Genomic DNA, 24917 nt, shown 5'->3' with positions numbered 1-24917 from the left:
AATGTGCTAGTGAATCACTGCTTCAGCTGAAAGCAATGTTTGGGACTGGATAGTGGAAAGGGAAAAGATTACAGGGCACCTGCAGGAAGGTGCAAAGAGAAGAGACATTGTTACTAATAGGAAATGGAAAATTAAACCAGTTTAACTGGACTCTCCCTTCAGAACGAGGAGAAAGAAATATACAGTTTTTGTGGTGGTGGTGTCATATTGGAGGTGTCAAAATGACTGAACATGGTATTGTGAATGTGGAAGGTGAGAACAAGGAGAACCCCTTCTTTTTTTCTGGGTTGGTAGAGCAGACATATAGGACATGGGACAGACCTGGTTGAAAATCTGTCAACCGTGGTGGTAGGGAAACCATAAAGGAGGAAATAAAGACTTTTCGGAAGCACCAATGTGCAAAGTGACACACTAGAGATGAAAAAATGGGGAGAATAGGACAGAGCACTTATAGAAATCAGAACTAGATTTATTATCACATTAAGTGACATGAAATATGTTGTTTTGCATCAGTATTACAGAGCAGACATAAAATTGTTGTAAATTGCAAAATAGTGCTATATAAAGGAATAATGGGACAATTTTTATGGACCTTTCAGAAATCTGATGGTGGAAGGTAAGAAGCTGCTCTTGAACCTCTAAATGTGGATCTTCAGGCTCCTGTACCACCTTCTTGATGGTAGTAAGGAGAAGCGGGCATGTCACAGAGGGTCCTTCGTGATGGATGCTGCCTTCCTGAAGCACTACCTCTTGAATGTGTCTTTAGTGGTGGGGAGGGTTGTGTTTTGATGGAGATGGTTGAGTTAGCAACCTTTTGCATCATCTTGTGATCCTGTGCATTGGAGCCTCTGTAACTCTAACAGGCTGTGATGCAACCAGTCAGAAAGCTTTCCCTGGTACACCTGTAGAAACTCCTAAGGGTATTTGGTGAAATGCCTGATCTCCTTAAACTCCGAGTGAAGTATAGCTGCTGAGCTGCTGGTGTGCCCTCTTGATGATTGTGTTATTTTGTTGGGCACATGATAGATCCCCTGAGATACTGACACCCAAGAACTAGAAGCTGCTCACACTTTCCACTGCTGACCTATCAATGAAGACTGTTGCGTGTCACCTTGACTTTCCCTTCCTGAATTTTGCAATCAGTTGTTTGGTTTCACTGATGCTGAGTGCGAGGTATTGTTGTGACACCACTTTACCAGCTGATTGACCTCACTCCTGTACACCTCCTCATTCTGTCTAAGATTCTACCAACAACAGTGGTGCAATTGGTGAACTTGTAGATGGAATTTCAGCTTTACCTAGCACCTATCCCTGAGGTGTGCCCACAGTGATTATCATTGAAGAGATGCTATCACTGTCCTGCATTGATTGCCATCTCCTGATACAGATGACGATGATCCAGCTGCAGAGGGATGTACAGAGGGCCAGGTTTTGAAACTTGTTGGTTAGTAGTATTGGTTTGATGGTGTAAATGGCCAAGCTGTAACTGAATAACAGCCTGACACATGATTTGTTGTGTTTAGGTTCTCCAAAGCAGAGTGGAGAGCCAGGGGGATTGTATCTGTTGTACATCTATTGTGCCATAAGGCAAATTACAACAGATCCAGACCTTTGCTCAGGCAGGAATTAATTCACAGAGTGGGAAATAATTTGGGTCCCAAAATTCTGGAGGAATAGTTGGTCAGGGAGCATCTATGGATAAGAATAAACAGTTGACATTTTGGGCTGGAAACATCGACTGTTTATTCCTCTCCACAGAAGCTGCCTGACCTGCTGAGTTTCTCCAACATGTTGTGTGTATTACTCTGTATTTCCAGCATCTGCAGAATCTCCTGAATTAAGGAAATAACTTGGTGTGTCTTTGTGGGCTTATAATGGACAGTGGCCACTGATTGTTCTGAGAAGGAAATAGATGGGTAGCAAGAGGAAAGAAAAGGCACAATGGATGGTGTTAATTTGAGAAAAAGATGGAATCTAGTACCAGGGGTGATAAAACTTTCAAATACTACATAAGAGCACCAAGCAGTACTAAACCTATCATTAGTGTACCAAGAAAAGTGATGAGGGAAGAGAGTCGGTCAGATTAAAGCACAGAGTATTTTGTATAGCCCATGTTACGTACCCTGTAACTGGGTTGCCAAAGCAGCAGAAATGGACCACTTAGTTGGAGTCTGGATTACTGGAACTAAGAAAGTTTTATTAAAGAAATAAGCAACACAATACTCTAATAGTAAGGATATAAATGCAACAGGTTAGCAATGAATAAACACACATGTACACGGAACTATGATAACAGGATCAATCATGCTCTATCGCAGTCTAGGGGTAAATGATCAGTTTCAAGTGACGCAAAGTTCAGTTCAATTTAGTTCAGTTCAGTTCGCAGTAATCGCTGTTGTGCCATTGGGGTGGGGAGAAGAGAGAGAGAGCGAAAGTGAATGAATATTCAAAACGGATTCCAAACAGACCTTCGATATTCCTCGCAGTTAGCTTTCGGGCGAGCCCTTTGTAATGTCTTCTGAGGTCACCGACTGTGACCCCTCTGTTCCAGGTATGGTCATTCTTCTGCAGTGAACCCGGCACCCAGGCAAGGGTGGACACACACACCAGGTTTCTGCCCGACCGTATCTTTCCACCCTGTGTGTCTATGGCTGGTCCTGCGATCAGACCTCAAAAACTCCCACCAACTTGTGGGGGCACACTGCTTCCAGGGTCTCGTTACCTCGTGGAGTCGTGTGTCTGTTGCCTTAGCGAACCTGTCCCTTTTTATCCCCCTGCTGGGGTATCGCCTGTCCATCAAACTTCAAACAGTTCAGGGTTCAAAGCCACCGGTCTCTGACAATACTCTGAACTGTGTCTCCTTTTCGCTAATCCCTCTCCTCTCTCATTAACGTTTCTGAATGTTCCCCCATTGTCCTCCTATCGGCATCAATCTTCTGATAACTGGTTCTTTTGTCACATCCCTACCTTTCAAAGGATTTTTACCGGGGTAAAGATAATAGGCAGGAATACATTCTTAGATACACACAAATATACATGTTCATCAGCTATTTGGCTAATACAGAGACTTTTAAGTTGTTAACACCTGACAGACAGTCAGCAATCACATTTTCTGTTCCTTTTATATGTGTTATTTTAATATTCCTCTAAAACCAGGCTCCAACTTAGCAAACATCATAGTGGCCGAAAACACTAAGGAATTGTGATCAGTGTAACTCCTCAGTGGTTTTCGCCCCAGACACAAACAAGGGTCGTCCCATACCAACTTAGCATTCTTTGGCAAGGGCTTAGTAAGACGGTGGGTACTATCCGCAAAGTTGTTTTTTTCCCTGCAAAACTTCCGATAGTACCCCACCATCTCCAAGAACCTTCTCAGGGCTCTCTTGTCTGTCGGGGTGGGGACTTCAGAGATAGCCCGCACCTTAGCCTGCATCGGTGCCAGCTGCCCCTGTCTTACCACCAATCCCAGATAAGTGACCTTCGCGCGGCCGAACTCACTTTTTGCGAGGTTCACTGTCAGGCTGGCTTCAGACAGCCATCTAAACAGCTCCTCTACCGCCGTAATGTGCTTCTCCCACGTGTCACTCCAGACCACTACATCGCCAATATACACTTCTGTGCTCTTTACTCTTTAGCCCGTTTGTCACTGAATTAATCATTCTATAGGAGTGTTGCTCACTAGGCTGACCTGATGTGGCAACAGCTCCATGTCCCAGCTCTTTGCATCGCCTTGGGACATCTGGACCTATGTGGGCGTGCCGTTTAGTTAGCTCTCTTAGCGGTTCGCTTTGTTCGGGGATTAAGGGAGAGAACTCATCAGCAAAATTGGTCAACACTATAGAGTTCTCCCATCTGGTCAGCACCACACTTATCTTTTCAAAATGGGTTTTTCCCCTTATCAGGTGGCACCCTAGCCTCATTAATTTTCATGACATCACCAGCTAGATCTGTTTTCTGATCGTGGTGAGCTTTTAACATGTTAATAGCCTCTAACTCTGTTAACTCACGTCTACAATAGTCAATAACGTCCTTCCTCCAGTGCAGCCAGTAAAACTCTTTCATGATTCCGCCGACTGTTTTCCTCCCCCCAAAATGTCCACCGAGGGGTATCTTGTGGGCCAGGTTAAGAATCTCATCCCCATAAATTTTTGGCATCATCCCCCATTCCTCATCTGCAGGCACGGTACTTGGTCTCCCTTTCTTCCTTAGCACTCCTTCCTCCACACAATAGCCTACTAGGTCCCTTTTTAATTCTGCTTCAGAGAGAGCTGTCCCCGCCGAAACCATCAGCTCCTTGTCTCGCTCCTGTGTCTGTACAGAGTCCTTCCTTGCTAATGCTAAATCAGCCTCAACTCCCCCACTTTCTCCTGTTTCACTACGCTCCTTCTTTTCACTTTATACCTCCCCCGGTACAAGGCTGGTAGAAACGTCTCAGCTAAATTTACTTCGGCAGCCTTCCTGGACATACGCCGAGTCACTGCGCAAACGGGATAAACCTGTGAGTCCATGGGCGGGGCCTCAATGCTGGCAGGCTGGCCTGTCAGTTTTACCGCTGAGAACACATTTCCGCCAGCGAGGTCATTACCGAGTAAGACTTCCACGCCTTTCATCAATAGTTCGGGCCTCACCCCTATCGTGACCGGTCCAGAGACCAAGTCGCTTTTTAGGTGTATCTGGTGCAGAGGTACTGCCTCAGTCCCTTTCCCAGTGCCTTTTATGACCCTGACATTCCCAGTCTCGGTCTCTGAACTAAAGTCTAACACACTCTTTAATATCAATGACTGACACGCTCCCGTGTCTCTCCAGATCCGCACTGGAACTGGGTTTAACCCCTCCTTCACCGACACCAATCTGGTCGAGATAAACCTCTCGCGCCCTTCCTGAACTTTGTTAGCCTCTCCTCTCCTAGCGGTTTGCTTACCAGATCAATACAGCCAGTTGGAAACGCCGCTTTTCCTTTCCCCGTCTCCTTCTTTGAGGCAAAGCACCTGGACGCAAAGTGTCCGACTTTCCCACAATCATAACATACGACCCCAGGAGACTTCCGACCAGACTGCTCCCGGTCTACCTTATCCTTCTCACTAGTCCCCAGCTTACTTTCTGACTTTTCTGGTGGACTCTCCCCACCGTCCCGACTACCCTTCTGGTAGCCTTTACTCGGGGCAAACTTCGTTTTATATGTTAACGCGTACTCATCCGCTAACTTAGCAGTTGCGGCCAAAGTGTCTGCCTCTTTCTCATCTAGGTAGGGTTTCATACCATCAGGGACACAACCTTTAAACTGCTCAATCAGGATCAGCTGTAGCAGTCTGTCATAATCCCCATCTACTCCCTTCAAGGCGCACCAACGCTCACAATATGTCTGCATCTCACGGGCAAGCTCTAAATACGTGCCGTCCCATTGCTTCCTCGCATTCCGGAACCTCTGCCGGTATGCCTCCGGGACCAACTCATAAATCCTGAGGATGTCCTCTTTCACCACCTCATACCTCTGGGCATCTTCCGCGGACAAAGCCGAGTAAGCTTGTTGGGCTTTTCCTTTAAGTACACTCTGAAGCAAAACAGCCCACTTATCCCTCGGCCAGTCCTGACTTGCAGCAACTTTTTCGAAATGGAGAAAGTACCGATCCACATCGGTATCGTCAAATGGGGGAACCAGCCTAACCTCCTGGGTCGCCCTGAACCCTCCACCTTGATTCGGCTGGGCCCCTGCTCTGCCCTTATCTTTAACCTCTCCAGCTCGAATTCCCTTTCCTTCTGTTTCTCTTCTCACTCCAACTGCCTATCTCTCTCTTGCCGTTGTCGTTCTAACTGTTTCTCTTCGTGTTCTAGGTGCCGTACCGGGAACTCGTGCTCGAGTCTCAATTTTTCAAGCTGCACCTGTACTGCGTCTCCACCAGGTTTTCCAATAGATATCACCTCCAGCTCCCCTTGGAAAAACACACCTTTAGACACATAATTCTCTATGATAGCTCTGTGTATCTCCTCTCTCCTCATTGTTGACTTCCCCTTAACAAGATTCAACTGTTTGGCCACAGCTGCCAATTATGCTTTCCTGGCATCCTCTAATGCCTCCGAGGTCGGCGCCTTTAGAAATTCCTCAATCTCCATTTCTGCTGTTTGCCTTTTCTTTCTTTCGGGAATTTTAACCCAATCAATTTACCCTGTCCCAAATTTAGCGTTCAAAATCCCGGATGAGCCCCCACTTTTGTTACGTGCCCCATAACTGGGTTGCCAAAGCAGCAGAAATGGACCACTTAGTTGGAGTCTGGATTACTGGAACTAAGGAAGTTTTATTAAAGAAATAAGCAACACAATACTCTAATCAAAAGGATATAAATGCAACAGTTTAACAATGATAAACACACATGTACACGGAACTATGATAACAGGATCAATCAAGCTCTATCGCAGTCTAGGGGTAAATGATCAGTTTCAAGTGACGCAAAGTTCAGTTCAATTTAGTTCAGTTCAGTTTGCAGTAATCGCTGTTGTGCCGTTGGGGTGGGGAGAAGAGAGAGAGCGAAAGCGAAAGCGAATGAATATTCAAAACGGATTCCTAACAGACCTTCGATATTCCTCGCAGTTCACGTTCGGGCGAGCCCTTTGTAATGCCTTCTGAGATCATTGACTGTGACCCCTCCGTTCCAGATATGATTGTTCTTCTGCGGTGAACCCGGCACCCAGGCAAGGGCGGACACACACACCAGGTTCCCGCCCGACCGTATCTTTCCACCCTGTGCGTCTATGGCTGGTCCTGCGATCAGACATCAAAAACTCCTACCAACTTGTGGGGGCACACTGCTTCCAGGGTCTCGTTACCTCGTGGAGTCATGTGTCTGTTGCCTTAGCGAACCTGTCCCTTTTTAACCCCCTGCTGGGATATCACCTGCCCATCAAACTTCAAACAGTTCAGGGTTCAAAGCCACCAGTCTCTGACAATACTCGGAACTGTGTCTCCTTTTCGCTAATCCCTCTCCTCTCTCATTAACGTTTCTGAATGTTCCCCCATTGTCCTCTTATTGGCATCAATCTTCTGATAACTGGTTCTTTTGTCACACCCACAAGGCAAAATGTGACTTATATATGTTCCTGTAGTTACATCTTTTGTTTCAAGAATGTGATTGAGGTTAAAGAAAAACTGTATAACAGGAGAACATGTTCAGATACAGTGGCATGCAGAAGGTTGGGCACCCCTGATCAAAATTTCTGTTACTGTGAATAGTTAAGTGAGTAGAAGATGAACTGATCTCCAAAAGTCATGAAGTTAAAGATGAAACATTCTTTTCAACATTTTAAGCAAGATTAGAGTATTATTTTTGTTTTGTACAATTTTAGAGTGAAAAAAGGGAAAGGAGCACCATGCAAAAGTTTGGGCACCCCAAGAGATTTGAGCTCTCAGATGATTTTTATCAAGGTCTCAGACCATAATTAGCTTGTTAGGGCTATGGCTTGTTCACAGTCATCGTTAGGAAAGGCCAGGTGATGCAAATTTCAAAGCTTTATAAATACCCTGACTCCTCAAACCTTGACCCAACAATCAGCAGCCATGGGCTCCTCCAAACAGCTGCCTAGCACTTTGAAAATTAAAATAAGTGATGCCCAGAAAGCAGGAGAAAGCTATAAGAAGATATCAAAGCATTTTCAGGTAGCCGTTTCCTCAGTTCGTAATGTAATTAAGAAATGACAGTTAACAGGAACAGTGGGGGTCAAGTTGAGGTCTGGAAGACCAAGAAAACTTTCCAAGAGAACTGCTCGTAGGATTGCTAGAAAGGCAAATCAAAACAACCGTTTGACTGCAAAAACCTTCAGGAAAATTTAGCAGACTCTGGAGTGGTGGTGCACTGTTCTACTGTGCAGCGACACCTGCACAAATATGACCTTCATGGAAGAATCATCAGAAGAAAACCATTCCTGCATCCTTACCACAAAATTCAGCATCAGAAGATTGCAAAAGAACATCTAAACAAGCCTGATGCATTTTGGAAGCAAGTCCTGTGGACTGATGAAGTTAAAATAGAACTTTTTGGCCGCAATGAGCAAAGATTATGTTTGGAGAAAAAAGGGTGCAGAATTTCATGAAAAGAACCCCTCTTCAACTGTTAAGTACAGGGGTGGATCGATCATGCTTTGGGCTTGTGTAGCAGCCAGTGGCACGGGGAACATTTCACTGGTAGAGAGAAGAATACATTCAATTAAATACCAGCAAATTCTGGAAGCAAACATCACACCGTCTGTAAAAAAGCTGTAGATGAAAAGAGGATGGCTTCTACAACAGGATAATGACCTTAAACACACCTCAAAATCCACATTCAACTACCCCAAGAGGCGAAAGCTGAAGGTTTTGCCATGGCCCTCACAGTCCCCTGACCTAAGCATCATTGAGGATCTGTGGATAGACCTCAAAAGAGCAGTGCATGCAAGACGGCCCAAGGATCTGACAGAACTAGAAGCCCTTTGCAAGGAAGAATAGGCAAAAATCCCCTAAACAAGAATTGAAAGACTCTTAGCTGGCTACAGAAAGCGTTTAAAAGCTGTGATACTTGCCAAAGGGGGTGTTACTAAGTACTGACCATGCAGGGTGCCCAAACTTTTGCTTCAGGTCCTTTTTCCTTTTTTGTTATTTTGAAATGTACAAGATGGGGAAAAAGTAATCTTGCTTAAAATATTAAAGAACTGTGTCATCTTTAACCTTACGCCTTTTCACAGTAACAGAAATTTTGACCAGGGGTGCCCAAACTTTTGCATGCCACTGTAGGTGAAGAAGCGGTAGTGGAGGGGGACTGATTGGTCTCACTTTAGTCATTTCAAAAGGCCTTCACGCTGTCCAGTTGTTTGTTGGGATTGCATGCAGATGTGATATCTCATCCTAATGTAATAATTAGCAGTAGACACTTGTCATAGCATGAGTTGCTATTTTGCTGCTTGATGATTTGATTATACATATCACAAATGAAGGAGGAATTAGAGCACTTTCTACCCAGGCAGATGCAATTAACTTCTAGTTCTAAGTGGGTAATAAACCATGAAATGTTCTGTACTGTAGAAATCTGACTTACAAACTAAAAACTATAGTGCTGTCAAGAATTGGAATGGCTGGTGAGAATGAAGCTGCATTTTGTAGATTTATAGTATGCTGTGTTTAGTTCCAGCTCCAAATGATCGTTAGCAGCATATATATTATTAGTAAGATTCAGGAGTGTCACTAACTTTACCTTTGCATATAAAATATTTTTCTTTAAATTTGCTTATTTTTAGTATGGTGACTACAATGAATACTTTTGTTAAGCAGCCTAATCTTGCAAAATTCCCTCTTGAGAGGATGATAATATGACCAGTAAATAATCAGCAAGGTCTGACCTGTGGGCAATAAGTATTCCTTCTGCTGCTGCAGGATAGTTCAATGTCATTAAAACTTTCTAACAATACACAGCTATATGGCTTTATAACAGTTTAAACACAAGGAAACAAATGCAGACTCAGTGCAGTTTTTTTTACCAATTTTTCATAAATTGCCTAAATTATTGAGAAAGTGGCATTTTACACAATAGGATATTATCCTAGTAACTTCATGTATCCTTTGCAGGAAGCTCAAGTTGGGATAAAACCGAAACCAACTCAAAGATTAGAAATAAATAAATTGCCAAAGAATTCATGGAATCAAAGTGGACATGGAGACCGAACTGAACGACACGTTCAACGGCGGAGTATTGCAGAAACGATGACAAAAATTAAATATTTTCCTGGAAAGTACAGCTTCTACAACAAAGTAAGAACTAATCTGCGTTATTGATGTTAAGGTGTGCTTTTGGAAGAAGTGAAATTCAGACTGGTCGCTGGTAACTATTAGCACTCAAATTATTCCCATGGAGATGATTGAAACAGATGCATTTATCAGGAAGTTCATTGTGACCAAACATAAGCACTTTGTCATGTGCAGAACAATTTAAGGAAATTCAATTCTTCTTTCATTATTAACAAGTTAAAATTAACTACGGAATAAAAGTGCAGTTCCTGAAATTTCCTAGCTTTCAGTGGCACTTCTAACTATACAATAAACGTCATGTACAAAGAATCACAAGATAGTTATCAGAAGGCTAACCCAGATACTCCACTTTCCATACACGTCTTTCTGAAGTTCTGGCACAGTTGAGACATAAGCTCCCTACTTCAGAGGTTTTTTGGCCTGGGTTTTTGATTATAACAAGTTTGAATGAATTTGGCATAGTGCAAGCCTTCGGTGAGAGGGATATGGACTAGGGTCCAGTTCTCACATCATTAGCAATATTAGGTAGAAATAAGGTAGTGAAGAAGGGCCAGTGAATGACTTGCATTCAGAAAAGAAGTTGCTCTCATGGCAAAGCACAAATTGTGTTATTGCACAACCTCATTGTTCAATTGTGATCTATATTTCTAGTTGGAAAAACAATATATGTTTGATATAATGACTTTAATGTGATAGACTGCCAACCTAAGTAGAATTAACTTCACATCAAGAGATGGAGAGATCGAATGTAGAAGAGTATGGTGCAGGTTCAGGTCCTTTGACTTGCCATCTCTGTGCTAACCATGATGTCAAATTAAACAATCCATTCTGCCTACACATAGTATCTACCTCTCAATTCTCTGCCTGTTCATGTAGCTGTCTAAATGACATTTCAACATTGATCCTATTTGCTTCTACCACCTTACTTGACAGTGTGTTCTAGGTACTTGGCACCAAATGAAAAAAAAATTGCCTCTGGAGTCCCTTTTAATCTTTCCTCCTCTAACCTTAAAGCTATGTCTTCAAGTATTTCACATTTCCACACTACGAAGAAGAGTCAATCTGCTCTATCTATATCTTGCATAATTTTACATAATTTTATGGATTTCTATTATGACTCACTCAATTTCTGACACTCCAGAGAAAACAGTCCAAATTTGTCCAATCTCTTCTTACAGCTAACACTGTCTAATCCAGGCAACATCCCGATGAATCTCATCTGCACTCTCTCCAAAGCCTCCACATCCTTCCTGTTGTGTGTCGGCTAGAACTATACTTGCACAGAGTTATTTTGCTAAAGGAAGAGAAAAAATAAGCAGATAGATGGAAAGATTTAAAGATGGAATTTCAGGTGTGGGGCAGAGATAGAAGATAGAAGAACATTTAAATGTCTAAACTGCAGAGTATAGTCTTAAATTATGTAACATAGAGTTTACAGGGGGATGGAAGATGCTGTAAACTGTGTAGATTTGAATACAGAGAGAAAATTTCAATTAAGGAGCATTACTGTCCCAAGAGCCATTCAGTGACTACAGAGTGATGAAAGAAAGAGACTTCCTTCAACAACCATGATGATAATAGCAATGTTTTGAATGAACCCTGCATAAAATAGAAACTAGCAGAGTGCAAATATTTTCACTTGTCATGTGAGTTCTGAGCTTGGGCTTAGGAGATGCTGTCTGGAATACACTCTTCCCTTTAACTGACTCCTTTAGTGCAGAACTGGAAGTTCAGTATGGGTGGAACTTCCTTCAGTTGTTGATTATATTTTGGCTCCAGAGGTTTCCTGTACAGTCCCTATAAGAAGTACTCACCCTCTTTCGAAGTTCTTATGTTTTATTATTTTACAATATTGATGCACAGTGGATTTAACTTGGCTTTTTTTTAACCCTGATCAACAGAAAAAGACGCATATCAAAGTGAAAGCAGATCTCTACAAAGTGATCTAAGTTAATTACAAACATAAAACACAAAATAACTGATTGCACAAGCATTCACCCCCTTTAATATGACACAGCAAATCATCACTGGTGCAGCCAATTGGTTTTAAAAGTCACATAATTAGTTAAATGGAAAACACTGTGTGCAGTCAGTGTATTTCAATTGATTGTAGTAAAAATATACCTGTATCTGGAAGGTCCAACGGCTGGTGAGTAAGTATTCTGGCAAAAACTATACCATGAAGACAAAAGAACACTCCAAGCAACTCTATGATAGGGTTACTGAAAAGTGCAAGTCGGGAGATGGATACAAGAAAATTTCAGTCACTGAATATTCCTTGGAGTACAGTTAAGTCAATTATCAAGAAATGGAAAGAATATGGACCAGCTGTAAATCTGCCTAGAGCAGACTGTCCTCAAAAAGAAAGAAAGGGACTAGTGAGGGAGGCCACCAAGAGATGTTTGACAATTCTGGAGGAGTGGTTGAGATGGGAGAGACTGCGCATACAACAACTGTTGCCCAGGTGCTTCACCGGTCACAGCTTTCTGGGAGAGTGGCAAAGAGGAAGCCACCAGTGAAAGAAACTCACATGGAACCTTGGCTAGAGGCATGTGGAAGACTCTGAAATCAGCTGGAAGAGGGTACTATGGTCTGATGAAACCTAAATTGATCTTTCTGGCCATCAGACTAAATGCTATATTTGGCATAAACCAAACACCACACATCATCAAAACACACCATCCCAACTGTAAAGCATGGTGGTGATTGTATCATGCTGTGGGGCTGCTTCACTGCAGCAGGACCTGGAAGGCTTGTGAAAGTAGACAGTAAAATGAATGCAGAAAAATTCTGGAGGAAAACCTGATGAAGTCTCAAGAGAACTGCAACATGGGAGAAGATTTATTTTCTAGCAAGACAATGACCCCAAGCATAAAGCCAACGCTACACAGGAATGGCTTAAAAACAACAGAACTAATGCCCTGGAGTGGCCAAGTCAGAGGCCAGACCTCAATCCAATTGAGAATTTGTGACTGGACTCAAAAAGGGCTGGTCACTATGATACCCAAGCAATCTGACGGAGCTTCAGCAGTTTTGTAAAGATGAATGGGGAAAATTGCAGTGTTCAGATGTGCAAAGCTGATAGAGACCTATCCACACAGACTCAAGGCTGTAATTGCTGCCAAAGGTGCATCTACCAAATACTGACTCGAATGGGGTGTGTAATTATGCAATCAGTTATTTTGTGTTTAATAATTGTAATAAATTTAGATCAATTTGTAGAAATGTATTTATACTTTGGCTTGATGGGGTCTTTCTGTTGATCAGTATTAAAAAGACCAAAATAAATGAACTGTGATCCAATGTTGTAAATGAATAAAACATGAAAACTTCTGGGGGGTGGGGTTGAATACTTTTTATAGGCATTGTATGTCTACAAGGATCCTGCTAATTACTGTAACTTCAGGAAAATCTGTAAAAACTGGGTATGAACTGTTATGGATTCACCGAGCCATTTAACACAAAAACAACCTCTCCAGCGTATTATGTATATGCTGGCCATCCAGCACCTAACTATACTAATTCCATTTCCCACACTTCTATATTGACAATTAAAGTATATGTCTAAGTTGTTCTCAAATACTTTGAAAGTCCACAAACCACTCAGGCACTGCGTTTCAGATACCACCCACCTTATGGATACAGAAGTTCCTCCTCAGATCCTCAGATCTAAAACTCTTGTGTCCTATTATGAACCTAAGCACTGTAGTGTTAGCTCTGTTTGTTATTTAAGTCCCTAATTTATCTGGTCCCCACTCAGCCTCATTTGCTCCAAGGAAGATCTATCCAGTCCCACTTTGTAATGGAACAGTTCCATCTCAGGCAATGTCCTGATGTATTGTATCTGCATCTTCTAGAATGCAATTGTGACTTTCCAGTAGGTTCAGGAGCCGAACTACCTATACATACCACTCCAACTGCATCTAACCTCTGGTGTGTTCACCAAAACACTATTCCTTCCAATTTTTTGTATTAATTTATACAAACCCCATTTCCAGAAAAGTTGGGATATTTTCCAAAATGCAATAAAAATAAAAATCTGTGATATGTTAATGCACGTGAACCTTTATTTAACTGACAATAGTACAAAGAAAAGATTTTCAATAGCTTTACTGACCAACTTAATTGTATTTTGTAAATATACACAAATTTAGAATTTGATGGCTGCAACACACTCAACAAAAGTTGGGACAGAGTTAAAATAAGATTGAAAAGTGCACAGAATATTCAAGTAGCACTGGTTTGGAAGACTCCACATTAAGCAGGCTAATTGGTAGCAGGTGAGGTATCATGACTGGGTATAAAAGTAGCGTCCATCAAAGGCTCAGTCTTTGCAAGCAAGGATGGGTCATGGCTCACCCCTTTGTGCCAAAATTTGTGAGAGAATTGTTAGTCAGTTCAAAAGGAACATTTCTCAACACAAGATTGCAGAGAATTTAGGTCTTTCAACATCTACAGTACATAATATTGTGAAAAGATTCAGAGAACGCAGAGACGTCTCAGTGCATAAAGGGCAAGGTCGGAAACCACTGTTGAATGTGCGTAATCTTCGAGCCCTCAGGCGGCACTGCCAAAGAAATCGTCATGCTACTGTGACAATTATAGCCACCTGGGCTTGGGAGTACTTTGGAAAACCATTGTCCCTCAACACAGTCCGTTGCAGCATCCAGAAATGCAACTCGAAACTGTATTACACAAGGAGGAATATATATATGAATACAGAGTACAGGAAAAAAATATATATGTCAATATATTAAACTAAATCGCACATAAAGACTCTTTACCCTATATTCGTACAAGTCAATTAGTTTGTAACATTGAAAAATAATTATATTATTATATAAAAAATCTAACCCACTACCAAGACGGAAGCTTATTAGTAGAAAAAAAAGATTGTTAGTCATCATCTGTGCTTTAACAGCAAAGCAAAGGTTTTGAAAATAATTCAGAAAAGGTCCCCACATTGTTTGAAAGTCTTGATTAGATTCAAAGATTGAACATCGAGTCTTCTCTAAACTTAAACATGACATCACATCATATAACCATTGGGCATGAATAGGAGGGGCCACATCTATCTATTTAAGCAAATGCATCCTTCTGGCCATAAGAGACATAAAAGCCAAAATGTGCAAATCAGATGGCTCCAAAATAATGTCCTTTCCTCCAACAATACCAAATAAAGCAGTCAAAGGATTAGGCTTGAAATTTACTTACTTGAAATAGGCTTGAAATCTTTAGGAACAAGATTTACAGATTTCAATTTGTGAGGAAACTTAGAATCAAATTTTTTAATTGGTCAACACTTCATCGTTATGTGCCCGTCACTCTCTCCTTCAATTTAAAGTGGTCCATGGGGCCTATATGACTAAGGATAAATTGTCTCGTTTTTATTTAGATATATCTCCGTATTGTGATAAAGATAATAATAGAGAAGATTCATTCATTCATATGTTTTGGACATGTCTGAGTCTTGGAAAATATCGGAAAGAAGTATTTCAAACCTTTCCGATACTTTTAAAAGTAAATTTCACCAAAATACTGTTACCTTTCATACAAGTGTTATTTCAGATTTGAATGCTGTACTTAGGAGCAGCTTTTGAACTGGAGTAACACAAGATATGCACATTCAGTCTATAAATTGTTTGGATTTAATTTTGTGGTTTCATTCAGGTGTATTTGATTTTATTTAATTTTAAGGCAGGAGGCCTACAAAAAACAGAGGACAAAGAAAGTGATCAATTCTAAACTCAAGCAAAACTTGTGCATGTTAACACCTATTGATAGTCTGTGATTTAAAAATCTGCGACAATAACTGCCAAAAAGTGGATGTCTTCTGAATAAATTTAAATTACTTTTACTTTATGAATAGAATACTATTCATACATTTTATTTAATTCAGTGTGGATATTATTTCAGCGTTTCTTTTTACTAATGACAAGACTGGTACAGGATATATGTTTGAGTGGTGTGGACCTTGTCCTCATATAAACAACAGTAAATCTCCCTATTGAGGCTGTAGAACAAATGCATATTTTCACTTTCTTCCATGATTGATTTTTATTGCATATTATTGGGTGCAAGAACTTTGTTTTTTCTTTCCCTGGCCTTTTCCAAATTACACCATTGCAATGCAATGGTCAAGAGAAAAAAGAAAGCACTTTCTTTGTATTTCACTTTTTATTTAAGATTGTTTTGGTGAAATCTAACCCTATCAAACTTCTCATTTTATTGCAAAAGCCAATTAAGTAATACTTTATGCTATTATGTAGGGTGGAGTGCAGGAAGTTTTAACTTCAATTGCAGGATGCTTAATTTTATTGCCTTTTGAAGTTGTAGTTGTTTCTCCTCAGGCATCTGCGAAGACTTTTCACTATGAGGGTTTCTTCTGGAGTTGTGCAATGAGTGTACGACATATTGACGACAGTTTTTCAACATATGTATTTTGTGAGTGAACTGAACCTTTTACATTGCATTGGGTTTACACAGTCTCATCCATATGGAGAAAAAAAGTTTAAAATATTTGAAATCTGATAGATACTAACACTTGCAGCAAGCTTCATTGCTATTTCCCTTTGGGCCTAGTATCTAACATAAAAGTTTTGCCAGGTTTGGCATAATGCCATATGTAGTACTGGCCACATTTGTCGCATTGGAATGTTTTAAATGCTCATATATAGCAGTGATTCTTGCATTTGCTTACATAACAGGCAAATGTACATAAAATTAATTCTTTAGATTTGGTTCACAATTACCCGAAGCCACAAAGAGCACTATAGAAATACTGCTCTTTCTTTACCTTGTGGAATACCCTAATAATTTTTTTACCCCGGATACAAAGTTAACAGACCTGATGGTATCACATTTTTTAAAAGAATGCAGTTGACATTTCAGGCCAAGACCCTTCATCAGGACTGGAAAAAAAGACGAGGAGTCAGAATAAGAAAGTCGGGCAGGGGAGGAAGAAACACAAGGTGATAGGTGAAACCAGGAGGAGAGGGTGGAGGTGAAGTAAAGAGCTGGGAAGTTGATTGGTGAAAGAGATTCAGGGCTGAAGAAAGGGGAATCTGATAGGAGAGGACAGAAGGCCATGGAGGAAAGAAAAAGGGGAGAGGGAGGTGATAGGCAGATAAGGTGAGAGAGGGAAATGGGAATGGGGAATGGTGAGTGGAGGGGGCATAACTGGGAGTTCAAGAAATCGAAGTTCACGTCGTCAGGTTGGAGGCTACCCCGATGGAATATGAGGTGTTGTTTGTGTCTGTGGAGGAGGCCGTGGACTGATATGTTGGAATGGGAATGAGAAGTGGAATTAAAATGGGTGGACACTAGGTGATCCTTCTTTTTCTGGTGGATGGAGCATAGGTGCTCTATGAAGCACCTATCAGATTCCCCATAGAAAACTATAGAAAAACTACAGCACAGAAACAGGCCTTTTGGCCCTTCTTGGCTGTGCCGCCTCTCTAGACCTGTATCTCTTTCATTTCAATATCTCAAATCAACTTCCCAGCTCTTTACTTTACCCTCCCACCCCTCCTGGCCTGGTTTCCCTATCACCTTCTGGTTCTTCCTCCTCTTCCCCCACTTTCTTACTCTGACTCCTCATCCTTTTTTTCCCAGTCCTGATGAAAGGTTTCGGCCCAAAACGTCGACTATATTTTTTTCTACAGATGCTGCCCGATCTCCTCAGTTCCTCCAGCATTTTGTGTATGTTGCTTGGATTTCCAGCATCTGCAGAATTTCTCTTGTTTGGTATCACATTTAACCTTGTTTTAACTAATAGATATATATTTATGGTTCAATGTTCTTTGGCGACGGCTCCAGTGTTTTTGGAAATTAACTGTTAAAGCTTGGTTTACGAAATTTGACCCTTAATTTCTTGAGATTCCAAAATAGTTAATCCTTGTAGTTTATCTGTAACACATTCTCAGCTAATTTTTGCATGATGCATTGACCATTGAGCTCCACTGAACTTGATCAGAATGCGTCTAGTCAGCAAAATCATGTGAAAAAATTGTTCTGTGTATCTGTTGCAATCCAGTTTTCTTCGGATTAATCTTATGCAATTTAGCTTTTAACTCAGCTGTTAAGTGACCTTATTCATAAAATTAACAGAGTTTTAAAACAATTTTGGTTATCTTTTCTCTTTTTACTTAGTATGAATTTAGATTACATTACATTAGATTAGATTCAACTTTATTATCATTGTGCCGAGTTCAGATACAAAGCCAACGAAATGCAGTTAGCAACTGACCAGAAATGCAAAGAATAGTGTTATTTACAAAATAACTGTGAATAAAAAGTAAGTAAGCACACAAATTAAAAGTACTGAGGCAGTACAATATGGGTGCAATACTGCTTAGCGCTGTGATGTGAGGTTCAGCAGGGTCACAGCCTCAGGGAAGAAGCTCTTCCTGTGCCTGCTGGTGCGGAAGCGGAGGCTCCTATAGCACCTACCGGATGGGAGGAGAGAAAAATGTCCATGATTAGAGTGAGATGCATCCTTGATAATGCTTTTCGCCCTGCCCCGACAGCGTTTATGGTAGATGTTCTCAATGGTGGGCAATTAGGTGCCGATAATCTGCTGGGCATTTTTCACCACACGCTGGAGTGCTTTGCGGTCCAATACGGGACAATTTCCATACCACACTGAGATGCAGTTGGTGTGTATGCTCTCAATGGTACAGCGGTAAAAATCCGTCAGTATCCTGGGACAGAGATGAGCTTCCTTGATGCTCCGCAGCAAATAAAGGTGCTGTTGTGCCTTTTTGATCAGGATGGAGGAGTTCAGGGACCAGGTGAGATCCTTGGAAATGTGGACACCAAGGAATTTGAAACTTGATACACGCTCTACTACAGCTCCGTTGATGTAGATGGGGATGTGAGTGTGGTTCTAGCATGCCTGAAGTCCACAATGATCTCCTTGGTCTTCTAGGTGTTAAGGGCCAGATTGTTGTTGACACACTACGTGGCCAGGTGCTGGACCTCGTCCCTGTAGGCTGTCTCATCATCCCCTCTGATCAGGTCAACCACCGTGGTATCGTCTGTGAACTTGATTATGGAGTTAGAACCATGTACAGGAACGCAGTCATAGGTGAAAAGGGAGTACAGAAGAGGGCTCAGCACACAGCTTTGAGGCACACCAGTGTTCAGGGTGAGAGTGGAGGAGGAGAGGTTGTCCAACTTAACTGATTGGGATCTGTTAGTCAGAAAGTCCAAGGTCCAATTGCAGAGGGATGAGCTGATTCCAAGCTGGCGAAGTTTGGCGATCAGCTTGGAGAGGATCACAGTATTGAATGCTGAACTAAAATCAATGAAAAGCATTCTGATGTAAGAGTTGGGGCTGTCCAGGTGGGTCAGGGCAGAGTGAAGTGCCGTGTAGATAGTGTCCTCTGTTGACCTGTTGGTGCGATTTGCAAATTGATGTGGGTCCAGGGTAGTGGGAGACAGGATTTCAAATGTGATAGAACCAGTCTCTCAAAGCACTTTGCAATGATGGGGTGAGTGCAACTGGATGGAAGTCATTCAGGCCCATGGCAGTGGAAAGCTTTGGCACTGGCACGATGGTGGTGATCTTGAAGCTTGTGGGGACAACTGCCTGGGCCAGGGACAGATTTAAAATGTCCGTGAAGACCCCGGCCAACTGCCCTGCACAGACTCTGAGCATACGGCCAGGTATTCCATCCGGATCAGCTGCCTTCCGTACATTCACCCTGCTCAGGGTGGCACAAACATCGGAGGTGGAAATTGAGACAGGCAGTTCACCAGGTGGGAGATCCGCTTTGAGGGTGACCTCCTTGTTCTCTCAGTCAAAGTGAGCATAGAAGTAATTGAGCTCATTAGGGAGGGAAGCAGAGCTGGAAGAGGGCACAGTATTTGGTGGTTTGAAGCCTGTAATGATCTGTATGCCATGCCACATGTGCCGGGTGTCCGAGGAGTTGAAATGCTCCTCGATTCTCTGTTTGTATATGTGTTTAGCCTGAGAGATTCCCCTCCTCAGGTTGGCCCTGGCTGAGCTGTAAGCCTCCTGGTCTCCAGACCTGAAGGCTGAATCTCTGGCTTTGAGCAGGAGGCGAACTTCTCTGTTCATCCATGGTTTCTGATTGGGGAAAACTTTTATTTGTTTTTGTGAAGTCACTCTATCTACACACTTGTTGATGTGCTCAAGGACAGAGAGAGTTGGTATATAAATCAATGTTAATCTGAGAGTCCGTGGTGGCATGGGCAGCAAACGCACTCCAGTCTGTGTGCTGATCGGTCTGACATTAAAAGTTGCTACATGAGATAAACACATTGTTTATGTTCATATTCTGCATATTTCAAATGAAACCCTTGAAGGAAATGCCTTTGATAAGTAACAGCAGGAAACAGTGATAGATGATCCTCTGCTCTGAGATCTCTTTTCACATCAGACTGCACAAGGAGAATTATGACTGGTTTTGGGCTGGTTATCTAAGAAAGGACGTACTGGCATTGGAGAGGGTCAAGAAGATTTTCACAAGATTAATCTCAGGAATGAAAGGGTTAATGAATAAGGCGTGCTTGATGGCTCTGCGCCTGTACTTGGTGTAGTTTACAAGAACGAAGGGGTAACGATTGAATACTAGAATGCCGAGATGGAGTGGATGTGGAGACTACTGTATGTTTCCTGCAGTAGGAGAGTCTATCACCAGAGGGCACAATCTTGGTATACAAAGAAATGAGGAGACATGTCTTTTACCAGAGCATGGTGAATTTGTGGAATTCATTGCCAATGCTAGGTGTAGAGGACAAGTAATTGGGTAAATTTAAAGCGGAAGTTGAAAGGTTCTTGATTAGTAAGAGCATCAAGGTTACAGAAAGAAGGCAAGAGAATGGGGTAGAGAGGGATAATAAATCAGCCATGGTGGAATGGTAGAGCAGTCTTGATGGACCGAATGGCTTAATTCTGCTCCTATCTCTTATGGTCTTATGGAAGGGAAGAAGGCAGAAGCCAGAAAAACAGGGTAGGAAAAGAAGGAGGAATATGAGCGGCAGGTTGTTAGGTGAGGGCATAGGCAAGAGGGTGGGAGTGGAGTTGGAAAAGGGAATGATGTGAGAAGCTAGGAGGAGATAGGTGGAAGAGGCAAAGAGCTGAATCTGATAGGAGCAGACAGTAGACCATGGAATAAAGGGAAGGTTGTGGAGAGCTAGAGGGAGGAAGGTGAAGGTGATGGGCAGGTCTTGGGGGCTGGAGAGAAGAAAGAGAAAGGGTAAAGAGGCTACAGGGATAATGGAAAATGGTGTGTGTTGGGGGCTTGGGGGAGGGGTGGTGTGCGGGAAACAGTGCTGAGTGGTTACCGGAAGTTAGAGAAATCGATATTGATGCTGTCAGGTAGGAGATTGCCAATAAGAGTTTTTGCTGCCCTAACCTGCATGTGGCCTCAGTGTGGCCCTGGAGGAGGCCATGGGCAGACATGTCAGTGTGGGAATGACAAGTGGAATTAAAATGGCTGGCCACTGGGAGATCCTAGCCGTTACCTATATTTCCTCTTTTCCCAACCCCACCTTCACAAGTTGCCCATCACCCAGACCTTCCTCCCTCTAGTTCCTCATCTGCTTCTCTTTATTCTATGGTCATTAACCTTTCCTATCAGAGTAATTGTTCTTCAAGCCTTTTTCTCACATCTCTCTTTATTCCCACTCCCCAACCCTCCTGCCTCCCCCTAGCACCTGCATTCACTCATCACCCACCAACTGATCCTCATACTATTTTATTCTGGATTCTGCCCTCTTCCTGTCCAGCCCTGATGAAGGATATTGGCCTGAAGCATTGACTACCCATTTCCCTCCATTGATGCTGCCTGACTTGCTCAGTTCTTCCAGCATTTTGTGTGTGTTACCCCAGATTTCCAGCATCTGCAGCCTCCTTTGTGTCTTCATTAAAGAGACCAAGAAGTTTGTCAGTGTCTTGTTGGCTAGGCTCTCTTAATGTCCCAGACCTTAATGGATCCATTCCAGTTTACTGGGAAAACTATTATACATTGTTTAAAAGGTGAATCAAATATGCATTGTGATTTGAGTAGGAGTAATTTTCAATAGTCCAAAAAATGCCCCAGTTCTGAGCTACCAGTGTTCTCTGGATGCTGGGTTACATGAGTTTGACTGCGTTCATTGAAGGAAGGAGAGTGTCAGTGGCAACACTCCTACAGCAGGATGGTGGGTGATACATGTGAGCCAGAACTATGCAGCATTAGCCAGATGATACATTGAAGCCAAGGAGTCACTTGTTTTTTTTTCATATTTCATAATCACGGAAAAGTAATCTGCAAAAAAAAAGTGAAGGAAGTTTCCCTTCCAAACCAAGAACCAGCTATTAAAGATAAAGCTAGATTGAAGGTACTCCGAGAGCATGCATGAGCTTGAGCCTGAAAAAAATTGGAAACAGAGCAAGCCTCTGGCCCCTCAGGATTTCAATACAATGATAACTAACCTTAAATCTGCATTCCTGTCTCCTTGTGCTAACCTTGCATGTCTTGTCAAGAGTATTTTGGTTCTACCTTGAGAATATTTGAAGATGCAGCTTCCATTGTCTTTTGAGGAAGAGAGTTGTTGCAAAAACTCATGACCTTCTAACCCTATACTTTTAAACAGTGACCCCTAGGATTCTTCCACAGGAGGAATCTCCTTCTCCATATGCATCCCTCAGGATCTGATATGTTTCAATCAAATTCCATCTCTGTCTTTTAAACTCCAGCAATATAAGAAATGTCAGTCCAATCTTTCCTCATAAGCCAAACTACTACTTCAGGTATTAATCTGGTAATACTTCTCTGAACTCCTTCCTACTTAAAATAAGGAGACTCATACTGTGCAAGGTTCTGCAGATGTGGTCTCACAAGCACCCCATCTGACCGTCTGATAGATTTTACAGTCTATCTAGGATTCCTACTATGGATGCTTCCTGCCACATTAAAGTAATATTTAGACTTTTACACGAGTGCTCTATTTATCAGAAGCAGAACCTCCCTATTTTTGCATTGATTTCTCCTGGCAATAAATTATAAGATTCTGTTAACTTTCCTGAATATTTGCTGTATCCTCAAACAGCCTTTTGCAAAGCTGTCTGTATCCTAGGAATTTTGTGATAGATATGGTAGTAGTCAAAGTATGGAATCCAAAATTGATTGATTCTGTAAAGCAAGACGTATATTTTACAGTATTGAGTGCAGCAAAAGCTGCAGAGACTAAGGAAGCAGATTTATTGAACTGATTCTGCTGCTCCATTAGTTCCTGTAGTAAAGACAAATTTGTGTAGATTGAAAAGCAAAGGTGGACAGATAGCCTCTACCCCTGACTGATGATCTGATTGCTCGTGCAGCAAGAGGACATATCTATGTGATCCTTGATATGAACAAAGGTTTGAAACACTCAGATTGAACTATTTCAATCTATCCAACTTCCATTAGCTGAAGACGTTTTTGTCCAGAGGATGATATTTTGTTTTATCGATGTTCTTCCTGGTGTTGAAGGACACTGACATGACACTTTGGTCTTTGGCAAGAGCATAAAGAGACTGGAAGATGCACTTTCATTGAGAAGCATGAGTATATTTGAGAAAAAAAGATTTTGCTGCAGTAGTTATAGTCTTAAGTGGATCCTTGACTTGATAGTCATTAGTGTAAACAGTGTTGAATGAAACCAGTCTGACTAGTTTAACAGGTTATATGGCCTACTTAGAACTCCTACTATGATGACAGGTATTGATCGTGTGAATAGTCAGAGATTTTTTCCCCCAGGGCTGAAGTAGCTAACTCAAGAGGGTATAGCTTTATGGTATTTAGAAGCAGGTACAGAAGGGATATCAAGGGTATGTTTTTCACACAGAGAGTTGTGGGTGCATGGAATATACTGCCAGTGATGTTGGTAGAGCCGGATACAATGGGGTCTTTTAAGAGACTCTTAGATAGGTACATAGAGCCTAGAAAAATAGAGGGCTATTCAGTAGGGTAATTCTAGGCAGTTTCCAAAGTAGATTACATGGTCGGCGCAACATTGTGGGCCGATGGGCCTGTAATGTGCTGCAGATCTGTTATATGTTCTATGAATGCTTACTGTCTCATTTAAACAGAGTGGCTTTGCCTCTACATGAACCATTGTGTTAAAAGACAAAAGTGAAATGAACAAATAAGCAGGAAGCAGCTTTCTGAAAAAGAAAGCAGTTGGTGCTAAATTTGTAGTACTTTGTTCATTTTGACGTAGAAAAGTCATGATCCTGTGATACATCCCTTTAAAACGATGGAGCCGTTTTGTCACCTTCTAAGGAGAGTGGAGATAACCGATTGGTTTGCATCATGATTTCATTGGGGGCAGAGCAATGTTATTCACAATTAGAGGAAGAGGACTTAGCTGTTACAGTTGCTGAGTTATTGATGGACAAGTGTCTTGGAACACATTTTGATTTGGAGAACTCAGAGCTAAGCACCACTATATGTTTCATCCTTACAAATCAGAAGGAAAGCATGAAATAAGAGTTTATGATTATTGCTTCAAAGCAGATCTGAATGTGCTGAAAACAGAAATTTCCTCACATTCTTCTGACAATGATGTCATGATGAAGGATATAACTCAAAATACGATATTATCATCTTCTGGTGACATACCAGTGCAAACTGAGCCATGTCATTAGCAACCTGCAAGAAATCCACCAATGGATTAAATTTATACCTATTAAATTTACAGTTCTGTTGACAGTTTAAATAAATTTTATGCATGTTTTCATCCATGCTAAGGGGAAGGGATGTAATATGCTTAGAAATTTGAATCTGTGTGGAACCAGTGTCGTAATGATGTTTTTAATAATGCCTTTAGTTGATGGATGCAAATAAAATCCATATGTTTTAACTGCTAAATTTTGATGTTTTAACTCAATGTTTTACTGCATTGAATGGTGGCATTATGATAACGACAAGTAACTAATGACTAACTCTGAGGCACTTGATCCTGTTCTATGCAAGTTGGATAGAAGCTAATAAAGTTCAAGTTCAAGTGTATTGTTATGTAACTGTACACACATACAACCAAAAGAAACAACATTCCTCTGGACCATGGTGCACCCCCAAAAATATATATAACAGACAGTGCATAAACCAAGATATTGCCATAAGTAAGTTAATAAAATATAATTTAAAATGCATGC

The 24917-nt window shown here is 41.6% G+C and overlaps 1 protein-coding gene across 3 annotated transcripts in view; it reads left to right on the top strand.

Annotated features, from left to right (window-relative positions):
* LOC140200230 (transmembrane protein 182-like) overlaps positions 1-24917 on the top strand; it is a 124428-nt gene that overhangs the window by 34996 nt on the left and 64515 nt on the right. For all 3 annotated transcript variants that reach the window (XM_072263241.1, XM_072263239.1, XM_072263240.1), the window contains exons 2-3: positions 9587-9769; positions 16117-16210. In XM_072263241.1, the coding sequence (XP_072119342.1) occupies positions 9587-9769; positions 16117-16210 (277 nt within the window). The remainder of the gene's footprint in view (positions 1-9586; positions 9770-16116; positions 16211-24917) is intronic.

This window comes from Mobula birostris, chromosome 7, assembly GCF_030028105.1.
Source record: "Mobula birostris isolate sMobBir1 chromosome 7, sMobBir1.hap1, whole genome shotgun sequence".
Classification (NCBI taxonomy): Eukaryota; Metazoa; Chordata; class Chondrichthyes; order Myliobatiformes; family Myliobatidae; genus Mobula; species Mobula birostris.
This window is presented reverse-complemented; position numbering and strand designations above follow the sequence as displayed.